General features: G+C 49.7%; 4 protein-coding genes across 4 annotated transcripts; 1 reads left to right on the top strand and 3 right to left on the bottom strand.

Moving 5' to 3' along the window:
- Positions 1 to 9,196: 9,196 nt before the first annotated feature.
- On the bottom strand, positions 9,197 to 12,064 carry N7509_010522 (putative PHD finger domain protein; the record flags this gene model as incomplete). Its single annotated transcript, XM_056635159.1, has 7 exons — positions 9,197 to 9,425; positions 9,487 to 10,146; positions 10,206 to 10,432; positions 10,489 to 11,316; positions 11,381 to 11,600; positions 11,658 to 11,755; positions 11,891 to 12,064. 7 exons carry the CDS (start codon positions 12,062 to 12,064, stop codon positions 9,197 to 9,199), a joined length of 2,436 nt encoding a protein of 811 aa, XP_056485779.1.
- A 1,027-nt stretch (positions 12,065 to 13,091) lies between these two features.
- On the bottom strand, positions 13,092 to 14,516 carry N7509_010521 (Rcd1-like cell differentiation family protein; the record flags this gene model as incomplete). The annotated part of the gene is made up of 4 exons (XM_056635158.1): positions 13,092 to 13,266; positions 13,322 to 13,697; positions 13,765 to 13,920; positions 13,991 to 14,516. 4 exons carry the CDS (start codon positions 14,514 to 14,516, stop codon positions 13,092 to 13,094), a joined length of 1,233 nt encoding a protein of 410 aa, XP_056485778.1.
- Positions 14,517 to 15,562: 1,046 nt separating this feature from the next.
- Positions 15,563 to 16,768, bottom strand: N7509_010520 (uncharacterized protein; the record flags this gene model as incomplete). The annotated part of the gene is made up of 2 exons (XM_056635157.1): positions 15,563 to 15,636; positions 15,700 to 16,768. 2 exons carry the CDS (start codon positions 16,766 to 16,768, stop codon positions 15,563 to 15,565), a joined length of 1,143 nt encoding a protein of 380 aa, XP_056485777.1.
- A 2,303-nt stretch (positions 16,769 to 19,071) lies between these two features.
- Positions 19,072 to 19,479, top strand: N7509_010519 (uncharacterized protein; the record flags this gene model as incomplete). Its single annotated transcript, XM_056635156.1, has 1 exon — positions 19,072 to 19,479. The coding sequence occupies one exon, from the start codon at positions 19,072 to 19,074 to the stop codon at positions 19,477 to 19,479; it is 408 nt and encodes a 135-aa protein (XP_056485776.1).
- Positions 19,480 to 19,690: the final 211 nt, after the last annotated feature.

Genomic DNA, 19,690 nt, shown 5'->3' with positions numbered 1-19,690 from the left:
CGATGGCGTGAATCTATTTTGTCTAGGCGTGTCCTAGCGCGGGTTCATGCAATTAGAATTCTTTTATTTTAATTTTAATTTTGGAAATTATCATTATTTTTATATTTATTTTTCTGTATCAGTTTTTGCCTCTTTATTATCCAGTTTCGCACTTGACCGAATTTGGTGGTACCTCCCCCCTCCACTCCTCCACTCCGGGGGGGAGCACGCTGGAGAGCCCCGGAGAAGGAAGGATGGGGGCGCACCTGTATCGTGCCCAGGTAACTTACTCTTGGCGTTTCTTTCAATCGAAGAGTAACCGTTCAGCCGTTTTTTTACCATTGGTCTATTTTTTTCCTTCTGATTATTTGATTCGCCAGCCCTTTGATCTTTTTTTTATGCTTTGGGACTCTTTTCTTTATGTGGCATTTTCATTCTCCCCGATCAACATGGCTCAGCCCATCCATAATATGACACCTGCGCTTTGTACTAATTATGGACAGCAGACATAGAAGACATTGCCTCAACTGTGGGGCTTTGGGGCACTCTATGAAGAGAGAAAAGAAAAGGAACAGAGAATTGTTGTAGAGAACAAAATAGAAATTCTTGACTACTCTAGGGTAGCTAGATCCATCTAGGTGAAATATTGGAGTGGGTGATAACGCCCGGTATGGAACGACCATGGGAGGGCTCTCTTTTTGAAAAAGAAAATAAAACCCAAGCCTCGCTCCACGACCTCTAGGGATACCATAGGTCGAATGGAAATTCAAGAAGGGGAACGAACGGCCCAGGGTATTGAAATTGGTGGATCATTCGGATGCTTCCCCAGTCATACTGAGAAGACTAAACCTACAGTTCTGACAGGGGGATAACTAGGCGAGGCTTGAGTCGTACATACGTACTTGGAGGAGGGGGGTAATGGCGCCTACACTACCACAAAAAAGCAATCATGGCAAATAGCAAGCGGCAAATTTTGGATGATGCAAGCACCCTGATGAGGTTATGCATCGAAGCCAATTTCACATACAAACCTAGACTTGTCTGTGATATCCAGAATTTTATTCCATGTGATGAAAGTTGTATCCTTTTAGGGCAATAAAGTAATTTTTCTTTATTCTCATTTGGGATTTAGCCCGTAGTTCCTCATCTCTGCCGCAGCCCTAGTTGATGGGGCCAGCGGTAGGAAAGTCGAGGGAGGCTAGGAAATGCGCCAATGATGATGGAGATAGTCCGAGAAGTGCCCCAGTCTGCAAGTCATTGTAATAAACGCCAGATTTTCGGAGATGGGGCTGTAATTCAATACGGTATTTGACTGGGGAAACTAGTTAGTTCCTGGAGACGCGCGAAGTTGATGGTTGATGGTTGATGGGAGAAGCCTCTCCCCTACAGGTCGAACCATTGATTTAGCGAGTAATCCAGGATCATCTACGAGTACTCCCACGGCCCTAAGCAACGTTCCAGACCACGAACGGGATGCTAGGTGGGATCTGACGGGTTTGTCCATCTCAATCTCTAACCATGGTTTCTCACTGAGGCGGCAGTAGCAGGGCAAATCATGCTTCGTTGGGGAGAGGGAGAAGTTGATTCGGCCGTTAGAATAATTTACTGTAGAGCATAACAATATTCGGCGACCATAGGAGACCCCGCGAGTGGGGAGTATGGCCCGTCCATCTCCGCTATAGCTTGGTGGAGACGATCACTCCTGATTGACGTGTGGGTCATTTTAGTCATTTTACGGTCACGATCATCTGAGCCAGCGCCACCTGAACAGTGATTGGTGTGAATAGACGGACGGCTGAGGAGTCCGGCAGGCCTGGACTGGTCACTCATGATACGCTTGCCCTCGTTTGGTCTTAGTGGGATTACCCGTTTGCCTATCGCGGAGAAGAAAAGACTATCGATGTTGAAACGGATATTGGATCGAGGTTGGGGGATTTTAAGTTAAAGTAAAGCTCGGCCGAGGACGTACGAATTTCCCGCTGTCCAGCGTCGATATTCACCGTTGGCACAGATTCTACCAAAACAGTTTCTAGAACGAATCCTCTCTCTTCGGTGGTTAATTTTAAATTATTATCTTTCTCCACAGATTGAGCGTGACCTGCGGCGTCTAGCGCTACTGGAACCAACCTTGTAGCATCGCCGGATTTGGCCTAGAGTAAGGCGATACCGACAACCCCTGTAGTAATTAATATTTTATATACACTGTCTGGATGTCTTTGTTTTCCGCCTCACTATGCTAATTCTACTGAGGAATGGGCCAGGATTGCGGTGAGCCCTGCCAGCATAAGTGGATGAACGCTCTGGGGGTCAGTTCGATCGCAATCATTGCCCCTCGTGGCGTCCTCACTTGCGCCCGGCCACGTTTTTTTGATCCCTGTGATACTCCACTGTGAGATATTTCTTTGTCTGTCCGGCATTTGCGAGGATCATGGTGAACTCTGCTGCCATGTGGTCCTGCAAGGATGGGAGGCGCAGTGCGGCCCCTGCAGTAAGGTGCGCACTACCGAGCAGAGTGGCCATCGCAGACTGGAGGATGAGTCCCCAGCCTCTGCGCTTCTGCTGGGTGGAAATCCTGCTCGCTGAGCCTATCTGGGGCCCCTCTGCGGAAGTACCTTTTCCGGAGTAAGAACTCTACCACATATACCCGGGGACTTGCAGCGGTTCGACAGCAGTCACGAACCAATACTAGAGCCTCCGACATCAAATATCCATCTAGTACAGGATAATTCCATGATTATCATGCCTCAACGCCTCCTAGCCAACAGCCCCTCCTTCTCTTTGGTTCTTCTTTCCTGGAATCATTCCAAATTACATCTCTTCAGCCAGTGAGCGATTATTGGGGAGGTTATGGCGGAGGGCACAGGCCTTCCGACCCAGAATTCAGCATCTACAAACCCTGTAGGTTCCCCTCTCGCTACGGAGGAGAAAGAAACACGATTGACAGCAAGGATATGCCACCAGCAATTCCCGTAAGCATGCATCTACTTACTCTGTCGGTAGGCCTATCGATCCCACTGTTCCTGAAGAGCACCAGCTCATGAATCTTGGGGTTAGTACCGTATACGGCATGCCAAAAAACAGCATCCTCTAAAATTGATTCTGCGAGATCCTTGCACAAAATCCCTGCCATAGCCACCATATTCATCTGGGCGTAGCTAATTCTGGAGTCTTGCCTCTGGTTCATTGTCCTAACCTTGATACCATACGTTCCAAAGTAGACTCGATTATTCAGGGGATTTCATTCACGCTATTGCAAAAGCTCACGGTGGTTATTCTGGTATTCTCTAGCAAACATGAAGGAAGATCTTCAGAGCCGGGTGGATCTGTCGGGGAGCAGCCGTCAACATTACGGGTCTACCATGGGATGGCTCCATATGATGGCCCCGCTGCAACGTGCTCGTCGCTTGGGCCCTCGATTTAGACTTGAGATGACATCCTTGCCAATTTGGTAATTCCAAGCCTCCCTATGCCAGATAAGGCTCTTTCTAGTTCTGCCCGGGAACCCATTTTTGTCACGTTCGAGGTAATCCGGGGGGGTCCTACCGCTCAAACCGTGTAAACAACCACTTGGAAAGCTGAATCTAGCGAACATCCCTGCGTTTCTACGGCCATTGCATCGTACACAACTTGGGTCTAGCACCGCTCGGATGTTATTGCTTCTGCGTTTGGGTCAATGAGCCCCCGCCCCTCGATGAACCATCGTTCGATTTCCTGGATGCTACTCTCGAGCCCTGCCATGATCTTCGGGTTATGGCCCCCTCCCTGTCATATTCTATTGACGTCCCGGGTAGTCGGCTGTGGGAACCTGCCAAGGCTTACAATGCATCCCTCTATTCGCTGTCGTGGTGATCGTTGCATTCTGTCCCCTGTCAGACCAGTGCATCAATGAGATTCAGTCAGAGGGATGGGCCAAAGTAGGCGCCACTCTGACCAAATACTCGCACTCTGACCGCCTCTTTTCCCTGAAAGGCTCTTTCACAGTCGAATTCCCAGCCACGAAGGGCCGAAGACAGAGTTTATAGAAAAGACAAATTCTTCGTCGCTACTCCTAGGCTGATTCCCACTGGCATCTCTATGATATATTTCTGCAATGAGTCTTCAGTGACCAGAACTTGAACTTCAAGTTGTCAATCATTTCATGATCGTGAGAAATGCATTCCTCTACTACCAGTACTTCTCAATCTCTCTGCTATCTTATTCCTATCTGATGAGTTCATGCAGTAGAAAAAAGCACTATACGTCCAGCTGAGTACCGCATGTATAGCTGCAGTTCAAGAACATATTCCTAACCACCTTCTTCTCTGGGAGATCACCACGTGTTTTACGACGTGGGTCAGAGAATCCAACAGTGATGCAAGTCTCACAATTGGCTGCAGAGGCGAGGATCACCTGTCAGCGGGCACAGTCAATCTGCACCAGAGCGGCTAGCGCGTATATTCATATCATGTCTCCTTATTGACTGGGTTCCGGGCCAGTCGGTGTGCTCTCCACCCTGCAGGCTAACAAGCCGTTGATTCTCCTCCTCATTTCTGCTGGTGGATCGCGCTCACCGATCTTACCAGGCAGCGTGGAGCCAATAGTCTGCTTGTAACTGTCGATCCTCAGTCATCGACCACGATCACATTCGTGAGTTCTCAAAAATGACACCCGAACAGGCAAACGTAGTCACCCGTCCTTTCCCTAGCACGGTATTGTATCTGAGAATACGCAGTCCATCTGGTCAGGACTTCACCAGGCAGCTTATCTCCCTGGGAGACTTTTCCCTGTTTGAAACTGATGTAATGATGCATTACGTATCCTGTCCATCAATCCATTTGCCGAGGAGAGAACCCTGGTCAATACCAGTCGCGCTTGGTTAGGTATGATGATGGTATCATTATCCTTAACTTTGCGGAAGACGCGGGCGGAAGCAGTTGGGCAGCCAGTGGGTTAGACCACCACCATCCATGGATGAAAATTTAAACGTTGACTCGCACAAGTTAACGCAAGGAAGGGTGACATATCACTACTGATTCGTGTTCCACCGCAAGCGGCGCGGGCAATTAATTACTACGAGAAAAGGGGAGAAATGAACGCATCATGTCTCCGATACGATGAATGTACTATACCCCAGAAAGGCTAGGACCAAGTGTAATATTCTGTCAAGGCACAGTCAATTTTCCCTTTTCGTCACTTGTCCCGCCTTTTAGCTTCCACTTTGCCCGCAGCCCACGCAGGTCATTTGACCCGGAGAAGCCGAGCCCTACGAAGCTCCAAATGGAGCGAGCGAGACAAGGGCCATATGAGAAAAGGAAAAATGCGGTTTCTAAGCACCATGGTACCACACGGACCATGGTGCTATCCTATGGGCGATGTCTAAGCACGTTTCCCCGGATTATCACGCTTTGCCCTTCTGCTCTCAAGAGGAAAACGATCGACCAGCAAACTTTGTTGCCGTGGAGAATCAAGAAAAGCTATGTCATGGTTTGGAGGCATCCGTCTCATCAATTACATACTCCCCGAGCTACCCCGAACAGCACAAGAACTTGAATGATCGAGCGGAGAGGTGGTCCACTCCGTCGGAGGGGCCGAACGAGTAGTATGTAACCTTTCTGGTGCCGCTTCATACCGAGTTCGGGCGATGGGCTACCTCCCGATACTCAATCAACCCCCCCTACTCGTATGCTTTTCAGTGGCAACTTGCAAAAGCCTCAAGGGACCATTGGGGTCTCAGGTCTTGTTTTCGCTATCCCCTATTGCCTGCCTACCATTTCGAGTTTAAGTTGGCATAAGCCGGTTGCCTTCCCTGCAAAGGACGATCATGATGATCTGGACGACTAAAGGCAATCGAGTAGTCAAGTCAGGGGCGCTCATCACCCATAGATAGCTTAGGACTTGACAGGACCGAGCCACGGTTGGCTGACGCCGTAGGGCTGCAATAGGATTTAACGTAATGCAATGCTCTTCAGTATACGGAATAGTGAAGTCCAAGTACAGAGTAAAGACCTTGGAGTTTGGGTGCACTTCAGTTCCTCGTACTCTCACTCGTATTCTACAAAAGGCAGGAGCCTGATGAGTAGCTTCAAATGAGGAACAAAAAGTGAATGCGATTGTCCCTAATCCACGACCTGTGATATTTCACGCAAACTAGTCCATCTGAAGTTCCTGATGAGGGTCCTGCAGCGGCTGGTGTTGGGGAGTGTGACAAATACTTTTGTTTTACCCCCTTGCCATATCCTACCGTTTGCCGCCCAACATCAGACTAGGCGCATTTAGTGGGGGTGAGTCGCGTTAGATGCGTCGGGCACAGAGCTCAACGCCTTTACTACTTTCTTGGCAAGAAAAAACAGCGTGTGTGGATTTGAGTTGAGCACAGTTATTGCGTCAACCAATGCCTTGACCATGATCTTCCCGTGGCAGCGCACGCGCCCTGGAACTTCATAAGTGGACGGGCAGGATAGCTGGATCCATCGATTAAGATAAGCTGCATGAGAAGAGCGCGGAGTGGAGTCTGTGGAGTCTGGTGTTTAAGGGAAAAGGGAAGGGGACGGGAAGGTAAGGGTCTGATCGTCTTAAACGGTTTTTCAAACTTTATACAGGAGTGAGAGAGAGAAAAAGGGGAGGGGGACAGCTTGATGACTGACTTGCTGCAACTAGTAAAGGACCGTGCTGATCCCACGATCTGTCAAACCTTCATTTTCTGGGGCGTCGATATGATGTACTCGATACATACATCAAGATATGTGTATCCATCCATCCCTTGTAACCTTGGGGTAAGAACTGGTCAATCTTGATAGTTGAGTGGCAAGCCAAATCCCCTTTTCCGCTTCTCTTTTTTTAAAAAAAAAATAAAAATAAAAATCTCCTGTATTCAATTAGCCGAGTAAATCGATCGAGTTGTGGATGACAAAAGTACCAGTTCACACTAACCTACACTCAATTTTCGGGGGATCTATGGATGTGATAGCCACCTAGGCATCCTCATGGCGAATATATCGAATAGGAAGCGTGTCAGATCGAGATGAGATCCACTACTGGCACTCAGCAATCCTCCGACCCTCCGCGGAGCATCGGGGAATCTTTGGACCGGACCAACCTCTATATCTCCGAGTCGGATACCCTTCGAATAGCCTATCCATGATCCCTTCGAATAGGCTTTCCCCTCGAATAAAGTTATCATGAGTCGTGTTCCCTCTACTGAGTGTAGACAGGTCTCTTAAACCTAATGTGGTGCGAAGTTAGTATTGGTCTGCATGAATTTAGACTCTACTCTCCGAGGAAATATTGGAAGATATTGGTGAAACCCAAATAAGACGAGTACCCTAGGGTAGGCCGATGACCTCGGGACCCCAAAAGAGATCGACACACCTTGGGTACTTTTTTGTCCAGATCTGTAGATTAAGCCATCCCTGAACGCGAAGGAGGATCATAATCTATTGGCGCACGAGTCATGCTAGATGGGGGAAATCTAGACTTTCCTTCCTCTTCCCTCTCCCCTCCCCCTAGATTCTAGTGGATTAGGAAATGGTAAAATTGGAAAATTGGAAAATATCAATTTGCGGTCCCGGGTACTCCGTACATAGTCGCCCAAATTTGCTCCAGGCAGCCTGGACGCCCAAGTGCCCAGTGATTGACCTATCAAGCCTGGCCAACAGCCGACTTGAACGGGAATTATACCCTAGCCTTACTGTCAGTGACGTGCATACTAGTAAATACTATTCCTTGCTTTGTAGTCCTTGTAACTACGTGGCACCCTGATACATACTACAACGAATATACACACAAAAGTCCTGTGTCCAATTCCCTTGTACCAACGTACGAGTATTAACTATAGCCCCCAAAGAAGGGGGGGTCACCACAGCTCGTGCCAAGAGTACTGTAGATCGCGCGCGCGCTCGCCTAATTAAGTTTACAGTAGATCCATCTCTTGATTAGTTAGTTCGCGCCGGTCGATCGCCCAAGTTCTTAGTTCCTTAACTGCGCCGAAACCATCCGGTAGGCCCCCAAACAACCCGTGTGATTTATCCACACCAATCCACGCCGTCGCCAACCAGTCTATCTGCCAAGTGGATCTCGATCCTGAAATGACGCCGGCCGTTTTTTTTTGGCTCCGATGTACATAGTATGTTGTACTCCGTACTCCGTAGCTAGTACAAGTAAATATGCCGTGCCGGCTGCGCCGAGGATCCACTGTGACAGGAAGTGAGGCTTTTAGGGGCGTGATATGATATGGTCGTGCATGATTAGCTCGACGGCGATCGATTCCGAGACCCGGTGGCGAATCAAAAAACAAAAATATCACTTCGAATTGATCGTCGGAGATGAGACATTGAACTACTAGTATTCGCGCCTTATTTTCGTTTCCTGTCACCCTGACGGCCTGGTTTATTATTGCCATTACGCGCTGGTACTGGTAATACGTAAGTCGTACTCGTCACTCAACCCGAATAGGAAATCCATACTATACTCCTAGTAGTACTCCTTGGCGAGAGACATCAACAACAGTCCTTCCTACTCAAGAGCTACTATAGTTCATTTTGCGGTGAGCATGAGAAAACACACGGAGATGGAAACTTCTATTAGAATACAAATGCCTAGATCTCAGCTACGCAGCAGACCGTCAAATACCGCCTCCGGGGCCATCTGAAAACGCCCAATTTCCCAACCATCTTAATGCAACTGTTGAACCAAAAAAAGGAGAAAAGGAAGTAGAAAACAGAAAGAAGAGAATACAAACGCCGTTCAGGCCAGAAATCCCAGGTATTCTGCAGACGATAACATGTAAAAGTCAAAGAAGAGTCTCCTATCTCGACGACATCGGCGACGTATCTCGAATCGCCGTCGTGATATGGATTCAGCTTCTTAATAGTCGCACAATTGTTTAAAGACAAAGGAAATGATGGCGGACACGACCATAGTCCCATCACCAGCAACATGAAGTCAAAATGATCGATCGATCGATCGGCTCCGCCGGGGTAATGACTCCGGATAATGGCCATTCGTCCATAAAAATCGTAACGGTTTCGGTGTCAATAGGTTAAATGAACTTCAGTCAAAGCCTGCATTGCTACAGGGGTTCCTGCCAAACGCCTGTTTCAACCGCAACTTGGCACTTAGAAGTGTCGAAATCGACCAGAACAGAATCCGGCTCAGGACCACTGCTTTCGACCGAATTTATGCATACATTGCTTTTTGGGACGAGATTCGTTGTGTTTTGTATTTGCATCCCTTCATACCATTACTGCCGATGATCCTGATCCCCATGTTGAGGAGATGGGACCGGATCTGGCAATTGAGAGGTTGCTGCCGGGCCCAAGGAAGGAATTCGGTTGATAGATGGGGATGACATTGGATGCGCCTGGCCATTAGAGGGATAGTGGTGCCTGATTGCATTCTCCCTTTGTCTGCGTTCCTCCTGCTCGGGTGTCATGCACTTCACAGGCGGTGGAATCGGGGCATCTGGTGAACTGCGGCCCATAAGCTTAGGGCTAGGGTCTAACCTGTGGAACGGTGGAAGAATCGGGGCACCTGCCATAGCGCCGGAGGTAAGAGGACGAGGAGACTGCTTGGTGGGGCTGATACCAGACATTCCGATGCCGTGTGAGCTTTGAGGGGGGTGAGGAGTGGTTGTGGTTGCCGTTGGGAGTTGCGGCTGCTGAAAAGGACGGATAGTTGCTGGACATGGCAAATGTACCACCATGTCCAGACTGGGGCCGGGGAGTCGTGTAGCTCTGATTCTGGTTTTGGAAAGGAGACCAAGAACCGGGTCCATTGGCAGGCTGCTGAGAGGGCGGGAATCCTGCTAAAGGACCAACTTCGTGGTTGCCTTGAGTGGGTGACATAGATGGTCGGTTTTGGATGGCACCGTGGCCAGAGTGAGAGGACGAAGGACGAGCAGACTGAAATGAACCAAATGAAGGAAGATGTGGCCCAGGTTGCATCGGTGGCAGAGAGACACCATTATGAGTAATTCCAGGCAGCGGTTTCATAGAGGGATATGCTGGGGCGTCCATACCTTTGGACGGGGAGAAAGAAGGCCGAGAAGGACTGGAAGATGGGAAAGATGATTGGTTTGCAGGGTATTGACGACGCTCCGGGGACGGAGGGACGTAGTACTGGGCTCGCGCAGGGACCGGTGGGAGATGGGGTTGTGTCGAAGCTTGGGCAGCTGAAGGTCCATTCTGGAGACTGGATAGAGCGGCATGGGTCTGCTTAACAGGGGATGGAGGAACAATGTTATCCTCTACTGAGCGCTTTGTTCCCGAGGAGGAGCCGATGACGGCGATGCCGATGTGCTGAGTCTGAATTTCAAAGGGGCGATTTTGGGCTTCTTAGCTTCTTCCTCCTTGCGCTTGCAGTCACGGCAAACGAAGTGGAAATCTTCCTTCTCGGCATCCTCCTTAGAGATACCAAGACAGCTGCTGTGTTGCCAAACATTGCATTTCTCGCACGCGACACTATGGCTTCCATCGTCCTAGTCGAGATGTTAGATGGTTGCTTTTCTTTTCTCTAGCCTTGGTTTCAACTCACCAGATTTTCCCCGTACACTCCACACCCAGAGCAGTCGAAGACCCACTCGTCTTCTTGAACTAAATCAGCCAAATTCTTCTGCATCTTATCGCGCTCGGCTTTGAGATTTCGTGCAGAGATGCGGCCCTCGCCACGCTCCAATCGCTCTTCTTCTATCTTGAGCTTATCCATCTCCTCTTGGTGGAGAATCCGCTTCTGCTCGCGATCTTTAGTGCGCTGCTCGCGAGTCATCATACGAGACTGTCGCTCAACCTCCAATTGTTGCTTTCGAGACTGTTCCCGGCGAGCCTCAGCAAGTGCATTTTCATGCTTTCGGGCGGTCTCTACAGCGTCACGGTCGGATCGTTCCTTCTCCTCCTTAGCAGCAAGACGACTGGATCGCTTGGCACCTGCAAGAAGTTGCATGTTGTGAAGCTCCTTCTCACGCTTCTGTCGCTTGCGCTGCTGTGCCTCCTCGGCCTTCTCCAGGATTGGCAAGACATGCTCCTCGAGACGTTCACGTAGCTGTCTTTCGTCGGCATCCTTGCTCTTGCGGATTGTATCTATGAACTCTTGATACTCAGGGAGAGTGACAGCCACACATTCCCATTTATATTCAGAGGTAGATCCGTCGGTATCCTGGGCTTGACCCTCCTCGTCGGAGCCTTCTTCCACTGCAGCGGTCGAAGTGCGCTTCGAAGTACGAGATTTGCGAGAGGACCTGCTCTTCGGCTTCTTCTTCGGTCGCTGAGGGGCAGGAATGGCGGGTTCGGTTCGACGGTAGAGGCGGTTGTCATCTAAGACATAATAGGATCGGCCATCGCGGTCCCATCCAAATTCTTCGATGCGCTTGATGGTATTAGCACCTTTCTGCATGGAGGGAAATCTCTTTAGACAACAATGAATCACTCACCCACTGCAGTTGTTCGCTCTCCTTCTTCTCAGGCATCTTGTCGCGGATACGATCCTGGTTCCAGAATGTCCACACTGATAGTTGGTGGAGAACCCGCAGCTTCAGAAAAACATCGAAATCGAGGAATCGTAAGGGGACTTCATCTTGTCCGAAGGGGTTGGGTATGTCCAAAGCCTTCGCATTGTATTGACGCCGGGTATACTCGTCGAAGTTGTCGAACCTGCATTGCAGGGTTAGCATCCGCCATCCACTTTAATTATTGTACCATTCAACATACGTGAGTCCACGATGCGACGATATCCACTTCAGAAGACATAATCCAATCTCAAGCAATTTGTATGAAGGTTCGGGTTTCAGGCATTCGTCCTCTAGGTCCTGTGATTCAGAAAAAAAGATGTCAGGGTCATACTACTTTGCACAGGGGTTTTTGTGAGACAGTCCCATCTCCTCCATCAATGCGACATAATGCGCGACATGTTCGGGCCTTCTGAGGATAGCAATCGGACATACCTCGATTTCAAACTCGTTATCGATCTTCATGATTCCTCCAAAGATGGCGATGTATTGCATAAGACTGGCAAACTCCCAGCTATTCCGAATGCGCTGGAGAAGCCCAAGTTCCTCCGCAGGCTGTTTCTCAGTGGTAGCGACCGCCTCAGAGCGGCTGCGCTTTCGCGTTACCATTGCGGCGGGATGAGGCCGTCAAGGCCGGGGGTGAACAGAGGAGGATTCAGGAAAGGGGTGGGCAGTTTGTGGACGGATCACGATCCCAGCGGGTGTAACGTTTCGATTTTGAAGGTGGAGATTTGGAATGATAGCCAATGTGGGGATGGTCGCGATATCGTCTTTTTTTTTCCCTGGCGTGGGAGGCGACGGGAAATCGAGGCGGCGCGTCGTGACGGCGGTTCACGGTCACGTGAGTGGATCCCCAGTGGTGAGTGGAATTGATATCAGAGTCACCATTCACAGTGAGAACCAGAAAAGGGTCTACAGGGAATGATGCAGTTCACTGCGGAACCTTGTAGGCACAGATTTAATCAATAGAAATGTAATTGCACGCACTATAACACCTAGTAGTTACAGCGAACCAACCATCATGCAAAGTACAAACTTTTGCACACATGTACATGAATAAAGAATAATAAAAAGAAGAACCCCAGAAAGCAAAAGCACAAACAAAACCATTGACGACCGGATCGTGGTATCTGGCTCAGGAGTCTATCTCGTAGAGCAATAGAAGGTCGTCGACGAGGAGGAGGAGGATAAAATGCAAACGACAGCGCCAACCAGAAACCCACACTACCGACTGCGAGCGCCACGAAAACCCAGGAAGACGAAGAGAGGAGGCAGAATTGAAAATCTTGTCTCTCGCAAACAAGATGCAAGAAAAAAATCACAGCTGGAAAAAATAGGACATAGGAATACATTAGTCCCCTCCCATCGACATGAAATATCACTGAAGTCCCGGAAACTGTTCCAATGTAAATGTTGCGATAAAACCCAGATAGAATGAAGAGAAGACAGATGATAAATTCGGTGCCGTCAACACCAGTGGTTGAATGAAGACGACCAAGGCCGGGTGCGAATCCATCAAATGCTTGCCCATAACTTTTGCGCCTTTGTGACCGATACTCGCCATAAACCTGCCCATGCATATCATGAAGTGGAAAAAAAGAGTTATCCCGCAAGAAAAGAAATGCGTTTTCGTATTTTACATGGCCGCCTGAGCTCCATCGGAAACGTTATCCGACAAGTTGATCAAAAGCTGGGCCAGGCAGCGCTTGGTGGCTGCATCGTCGCGCAGAACAGACGAAAATGTGGCGTCTCGGAGCGGCTCCGGCAGACATTGCCGCAATGCCTCGCGAGCTCGGCTGTTGTCGCTCAATCTATACGCGCCGTTAGAGAGTTGGTCAGGCTGGCAGTGCAAGGGATAGAACTAACCGAAGGAAACAGCGCACAACATGCTTGAGAAGTCGGACCGTTTGCTGCTCCACCAACTGTGTCACCATGTTACTGAGGACTGTACCCACAGCGTAGAACCGTTCGTATGTCGCGCAGATGTATGCCAGACCGATATCGTCGAGGAGGATCTTCTGAACGATGAAAATTGCGACGGTCTTGCTCAGCTCCGAGCCGGTCTCCATAATGCGAAGGCAGAGAGGGATAATTTCGGTAGTGAGGAGGAAGTTGATCACGTCTGACGAGTCGTTCTTGACCAGCGCTCCGATGACGCCCAGCGAGGTGAGGCGCAGGTATTCAAACGGGCGCGATTTTGAGGTGGTGTTGAGAAATGGGTATAGGAATAGGGGGATATGGGCTAGATATAGCGAAGGTGAATTAGCGCTTGAGAATCACAATCATTGGGCTTTGGGGGGAGTTGTTACCGTTCAGGAAGAGCGTCCGAGTCTCGTTGTGAGATGCGACACACTGCAAGAGCGCCAGCGCATTGCAGACACGATTTGATGCGGCAGCAGTCAACTGAGAGGGGTTCAATAGGGGGTAAACGGAAATGATCTCCTGAAGCAGGGCAGTCATGACACCTGCAAGTTGCCGATGGTTAGTCTCGGTCGGCAAAGCCGGGCACCCCCACGATGCGACTGGGGTTCTTACCGAAGGAATGCCAAATCACCAGGGCCAACTCGGGAACCTGTTCACGCTTCTTGCTCAGTTCCATGAGAGCAGCCTCTCTGCGAGCCGGGTCAAGGAGCTCGGCGACCCAGATGAAGACCTTGCGGTTCTCCTCGCTGATCCCACCATCCATGACGGAGACCGCATTCGCCAAACCCTCTCCGCCTATTCCAGAGGCACCTCCAGCACCTTGCGCAGGGTTTGCGGTTCCATTACCACCCATTGCTAGACGGCCATAGTGTTGTTGCTGCGCTGCGGCCGCCGCGGCCTGGACGTGGGCGTGCTGCTGAGCGACCAAGGAGGCATGCTGTTGGTGCTGGGGGTGTGGCTGCGCTTGATGCTGTTGCTGCTGCTGCTGTTGCTGTTGTTGTTGTTGTTGTTGTTGTTGCTGCTGCTGCTGCTGTTGCTGCTGCTGCTGATGTTGTTGTTGATGCTGCAGCCATGAGGGGTCAGCCTGCGGGTACTGCTGCTGGTGGGAAAAAACGTGTTGGCTCTGCGCTTGTAGCATGGCGAGCGGTGATGACTCGTTTGGGGGTCTCGTAATGCTCCCACGGTCGGGTTTTCTGAAAGGTACTGGGTGGCACGGTGGAGGTTGCAGATGTCGCAGAATGAATTGAGGGGAATAAAGGGTCACCAAGCTTGAATCGGGGTGCGATTCATGGATGATTTGAGGGAATGGGAAGAGTTGAAGGGAGAGAGAAGTTCGGGTCCGAAGGCGGGGAGGATCAAGCCGGCAGAGTCCACTAAGCCTTTGTGCCTTTTGTGTGCCCTGGCCGCCTTAGCCTTGACCATGACCTTCGTTCATGCGCAATGCCCATGTTCTTCGGGGCATTTAAATCGAATAGTAATGCATTTTCTCATCTGGACTCGATCCTGGTGATTCTTGACCAGAACATCCTCTGTGCAGCCGGCCCGAGGAAGGGTCATCCTTGCGGCCAGGGCATATTGTACCTGCAAGGCCAGCCCCAATCACTGCTTGTTGCTTTCGTGCAACCGTCGGCTTCTCAATTGACTGGTGCAGTCTACAGACCAAAGTGGGCTTGTTTAACTATTTCTTACATTGGTGGGCATGTGGGATGTGAAACGATCGATGACCTCGGGATAATGCTCGAGAGCAAGACAGCGAGTTCCGACTCGGAGTCCCCTAGAGGCCCCGGGTAAGGCTCCAAGGTTTCTAATCTGGTATATTCTAGTGGTAACTTGAATACTAGTGGTATATTTATGGGAAATCTTATTCATTATCTGTGTCATTGTTCATATTTTTGCTCGTATCTGGCTCTCATATCTTCATATGTACACCACCGTGCTTCAAAATCATCAAAAAAGCCATTGGATCGAGGCATCAAACTCTCATATCAACATTGAAAGAGACATATCTTCATACCCCCAAAATAAACCTAAGAAAATAATACATCAAACCATCAAAAAAGTCGTAGTCGTACATAAGTCGTTAACGAGAAATAGCGCCAGGAAATGCGTAAGAAATTCAGGTCAATCGAATTGCCGCAAGGATTGTTGCTGCTTTCGTGAGACCGGCATCAGGAATCCAAAGGATTAGCCTGCATCATGAACGACGAGAGGTCCCGCGAGATCGTCGGCTCCGTCGAGTTCGTCTGTCAGAACTTTCGCTGCCTGTGAAAGAAGCATGTTAGTATTTTCTCTTCTTCAATCCTCAAGGCGCAAGAACTTACTGCCAGAGTATGTGTAGGTATCTGAGTAATAATAGGAGCTTGGGTAGGTGTAAGAGGAGTGATCGTCATCATGCTCCTGGTCCTTGTGTCTCTTCAGTCCCAAACACAGAGCAAGCGCTCCAAGGATGATAGCAACCGTGCCCCAGCCGCTCCATTTGGACTTCTTCTTCTCGCTGATCTCACTATCGGAGGCTGCTGGGGGTCGAGTACCAAACCAGGTCCTGCCACCCGAAGGTCGAGGTCGAGGTCGACTGCCAGAGTGATGAGAGTAGCGTTCTTCGACGACAGTGGTCTCGTTTCTGCGGCGCTTGCGAATACCAAGAGCCGCAAGAAGGCCATCGAGAGCACCCTTAAAGCACAGGCAACCGCACAAAAGGAGCAGCAGAATAACACCTGCAATTGTGCCGATGACGATACCCGCAATAGCTCCACCACTCAATCCTCCCTTGTCTGCCGCTGCCTTAGCTCCGATCAAATCGGCGCCATTTGTTCCCACTGGCGCGGTGAATGCTTCGGTGGTGGTGGGTGCTGAGGTCTCCGTCGCAGTAGATACGCTAGTTCCTCGGACGCCAGGCGTGGCCTCTCCAGTGACTTCTGTGCCAGTAGCCACTGCTGCCGAAGAGCTTTCTGCAACACACTCACCATTTGAACACTCCTGGGCTGCGTCGCAGCAAGTGCTCCCACATTTACTCTCGCCCAGGTCTATTCTGCAAGTGCCTGACGAGGTAGTCGCGGCGGCGGCACGGCTGCTCCAGACTGATGTAATGGTAGATTGATCGGTTTCGGTCACGACGTATGTTGTTGTATAGTATTGCCATTCGCCGCCTGAACCTGAACCAGAGGAGCCGGAGACACACTTCGCCTCATTGCCGCTTGTTGTGGTGCAAGTCTCGCCAGTGGCGCAACAAAGCTGAGAATAAAAGCCACAGGGATTCGAGCATGATGACCGCTTCTCAAGGTCGCTTCCTTCGACATTCTCTAGCGATAGTGGGGTTGCGAAGACAATCGATGCAAGGTTGAGTAAGACGACCAGCGACGGGATCACTGGAATGGAGAAGAAAGGCCGCATCGTAAACGAGGAGGGACAAACCCCGACAATATTGGGAGGGCTGCCCAGTGACAATTTTCGGGGAATGTTCTTTTGACGCTCGGAACTAGAATCACACGTTGTTGACAAGGAATGCTCGGCTCGGTAATGTTGGGGTGGAGGGTGTTTGGTGTGTTGTATACTCGATCTATGGGAGACGATAGATCGTCACTCCCTGGGAGTAGGGTAGAGGTTGCGGATTTTCGAAGAATAAACCCAAAGCGAGTGCGGGAAGGTAATCAAGGATAGAAGAGAGAAAGAGGGAAGGGAAATGGGGGGAGAAAGGAAGTGGAAGTGGAAGTGGTGGTGGTGGACTTGCAAGTACATCCCCAGCCTCCCGTCGTCAACCCAACCACCCGATTTCTTGCGATTTCACATCAACCCGCCCGCCCCTCCCACAAAACAGGTTGAGAAGGGGCTGGGTTTCAGATTGAAACCGTTATTATCTTTTACTTTTATTTTTTAAGCTTTCAATTCTCATTGTTCCTTGGTTGATGGTCCTGTCAGGCCGCGAAGCGATTAACATTGCATACAGGAACGGAGCCCGGGAGTACATCCAGAGCCCAGTCCAGTCCAATCCAATCTGCCCCGCATCCCATCCGCATCGCATTGGGTTGTCCCCTAGGGTAGGGTACTGAGTATCTTTGTCCGCATTGGCCACTCATCTTTAGCCGGCGGGACTTCCTCGGAACAATTCTGACTGTTGGTCTCACTCACCGTCCTCCCTCGCTGCCCAAGCTGTTGAGATAGACTAAGAACACTTTGACTCATAGTGCACTGCACAACCCACTTGGAACCAATTATGCCGATCGTCGGTCAAGCGACCTAGCGGTCTGATTCACTCTAATCGCATTGGCTAGGCTAAAAAAAGACATACGACTCATGGTGCCCGTCCTGACCAGCATGTGGGTCAAATCCATGCCACTCTATCTCTCCTCGCGATACGTTTGGAAAGTTTTTTCTGTGACCAGAACCGGCACTTCTCATAGACAGTCTTTATTCGAGTCTTATTATGGACCTACTCTTGCTACCCAGGGATATATACCATGATGAGATTAACTACTTGTCGATGAGTTCACGAATAGGATAGCGCCACACCTGCTCCGCTAGGAAGAAATAGAATCATCGATCGCATTGCATCATGCGCTAGTAGCACTCAAACCATCTTATGGCACCTGAAGTTGGCTCCGCTGATTCTCTGATGCTTTGCATTGGTGCACTGCCTCCAATCTCCAGGTGCAGACTCCGCCTTGGGACTATACGAGCCGGAGACTATGACGGCAAGTCTGACTCGTATTTGATTATCACGAGCAACGCAATACTAGTAAGAGCAGGTAATCAATATCCCGTACCGTTCAACGTATATGAGGACTATCCAAAAATAAACAGGCGGAAATAAACAATTGATCATATCAAATCAAGTCAACCTCGTAATCTAGGGGTTAAGCCTAGTCTAAACAGGTGACCATGATCTACACAGTCATCGAAAGGCTTTCCAATAACCGATTGACAAAGAATCTCCTCTGGACGGAATAGCATCGATTCAATATTCCAACAGGAAATTAATAACTAGGGCCGTTAGTAAGAAAAGCGAGCGGTTAGCTCGATGGTCAGTGGTTGATTGCCCGAATCTGGCTATAATATCCAATAGGCAACGGCATCGGCATCGGCAAGTGTCTAAGTTAGCCTAAGCAGGATACTAGTAGAGATATTCTCTCGGGGTGCCTATAGATAATATGAACATGTGGGCAACATTTTCATTACCCACCAATCAATACAACCGGGAAATAGAAGGCGGTTCGTCACGATAAAATATGACAACATAGCCCGCGTGAGCCTCAAAGATCCACCCGGGCACCGTCGGCTTAACGACAACGAGAAAAATTAAACGAGTGCCCCAAGCAGATTCAAGAAATAAGCGCCAAGGAAATCGTTCCTGGATCCATTATATACAATGAACCAGTCACGGGTCCAACATAGCCCCGTCCGGGCAAAAGGGCTACATTCACCTGGGCATGGATTCAAGTGATGTCCCTCGGTTCCAAGCGGGTTGGGGTCCAAGATAACCTTGGAATGAACTCGGAGACAGTCCTAGTACTAGAGAGATATAGTATATATACTTCGAACCAGACTGCTGTTTCCTCTATATCAAAACCACAGACTCAATCATCACACTGAAAGTACAACACATCATCTTTGCTGCATCCTAGCACTTTTCAAGTTAGAACAAGTGAAGGCTGGGATCAATACCATATCCCAGGCTTAACACCCCATACAGACTCAACATGGGCTGCTTCGGATTCTTCTCCAACAAGAAGAAGGCCGCCGCCAGGGCTGAAGAAGACCGTCGCATGAGGGAGGAAGATGAAAAGCGACGCAAGCTTCAGGAAGAGGAGGATGCAGAACGGCGACGTATTCACGAAAGTGTGAAACAACAAAGTTCCACTGGCACTACCGCAAAAGCCACACCCGCATATAAAGCTATTTCGCCGCCGACATCTTCATATAATCGGTCATACAGAACCAATGGGTATTCTGGGACCTTCGCCGGTGGAGGTGGTGGTGACTCTGGCGGAGGTTCCTACGGTGGTGATTCGGGAGGTGGTAGCAGTGGAGGAGGCGGTTGCAGTGGAGGCGATGGCGGCGGCGGCGGTGGTGATGGTGGGGGTGGAGGTGGTGGTGGTGGAGACTAATCCATCTTACTCGAGTTCATTCTTGATGGTATGCAATAGAGATGATGAAGATTGGTTGTCGGGGTGTCATCCGTGCTTTTGTCGTTATGGTTCTACATGTTTGCCTTCGGGATCGTTTTCATCCCATTTGCTATAGTTTTAACCAACTTTTATACTACTGTATCCATGCGTTCCAGGCAGAGTCTACATTATAATTACCTTCGTGTGTAGG

This window comes from Penicillium cosmopolitanum, assembly GCF_028827165.1.
Source record: "Penicillium cosmopolitanum strain IBT 29677 chromosome Unknown utg000009l:1.0-9042332.0:1.0-9050551.0, whole genome shotgun sequence".
NCBI classification, from domain to species: domain Eukaryota; kingdom Fungi; phylum Ascomycota; class Eurotiomycetes; order Eurotiales; family Aspergillaceae; genus Penicillium; species Penicillium cosmopolitanum.
Note: the sequence above shows the minus strand (reverse complement) of the source record. Positions and strands in the feature narration are given on the sequence as shown.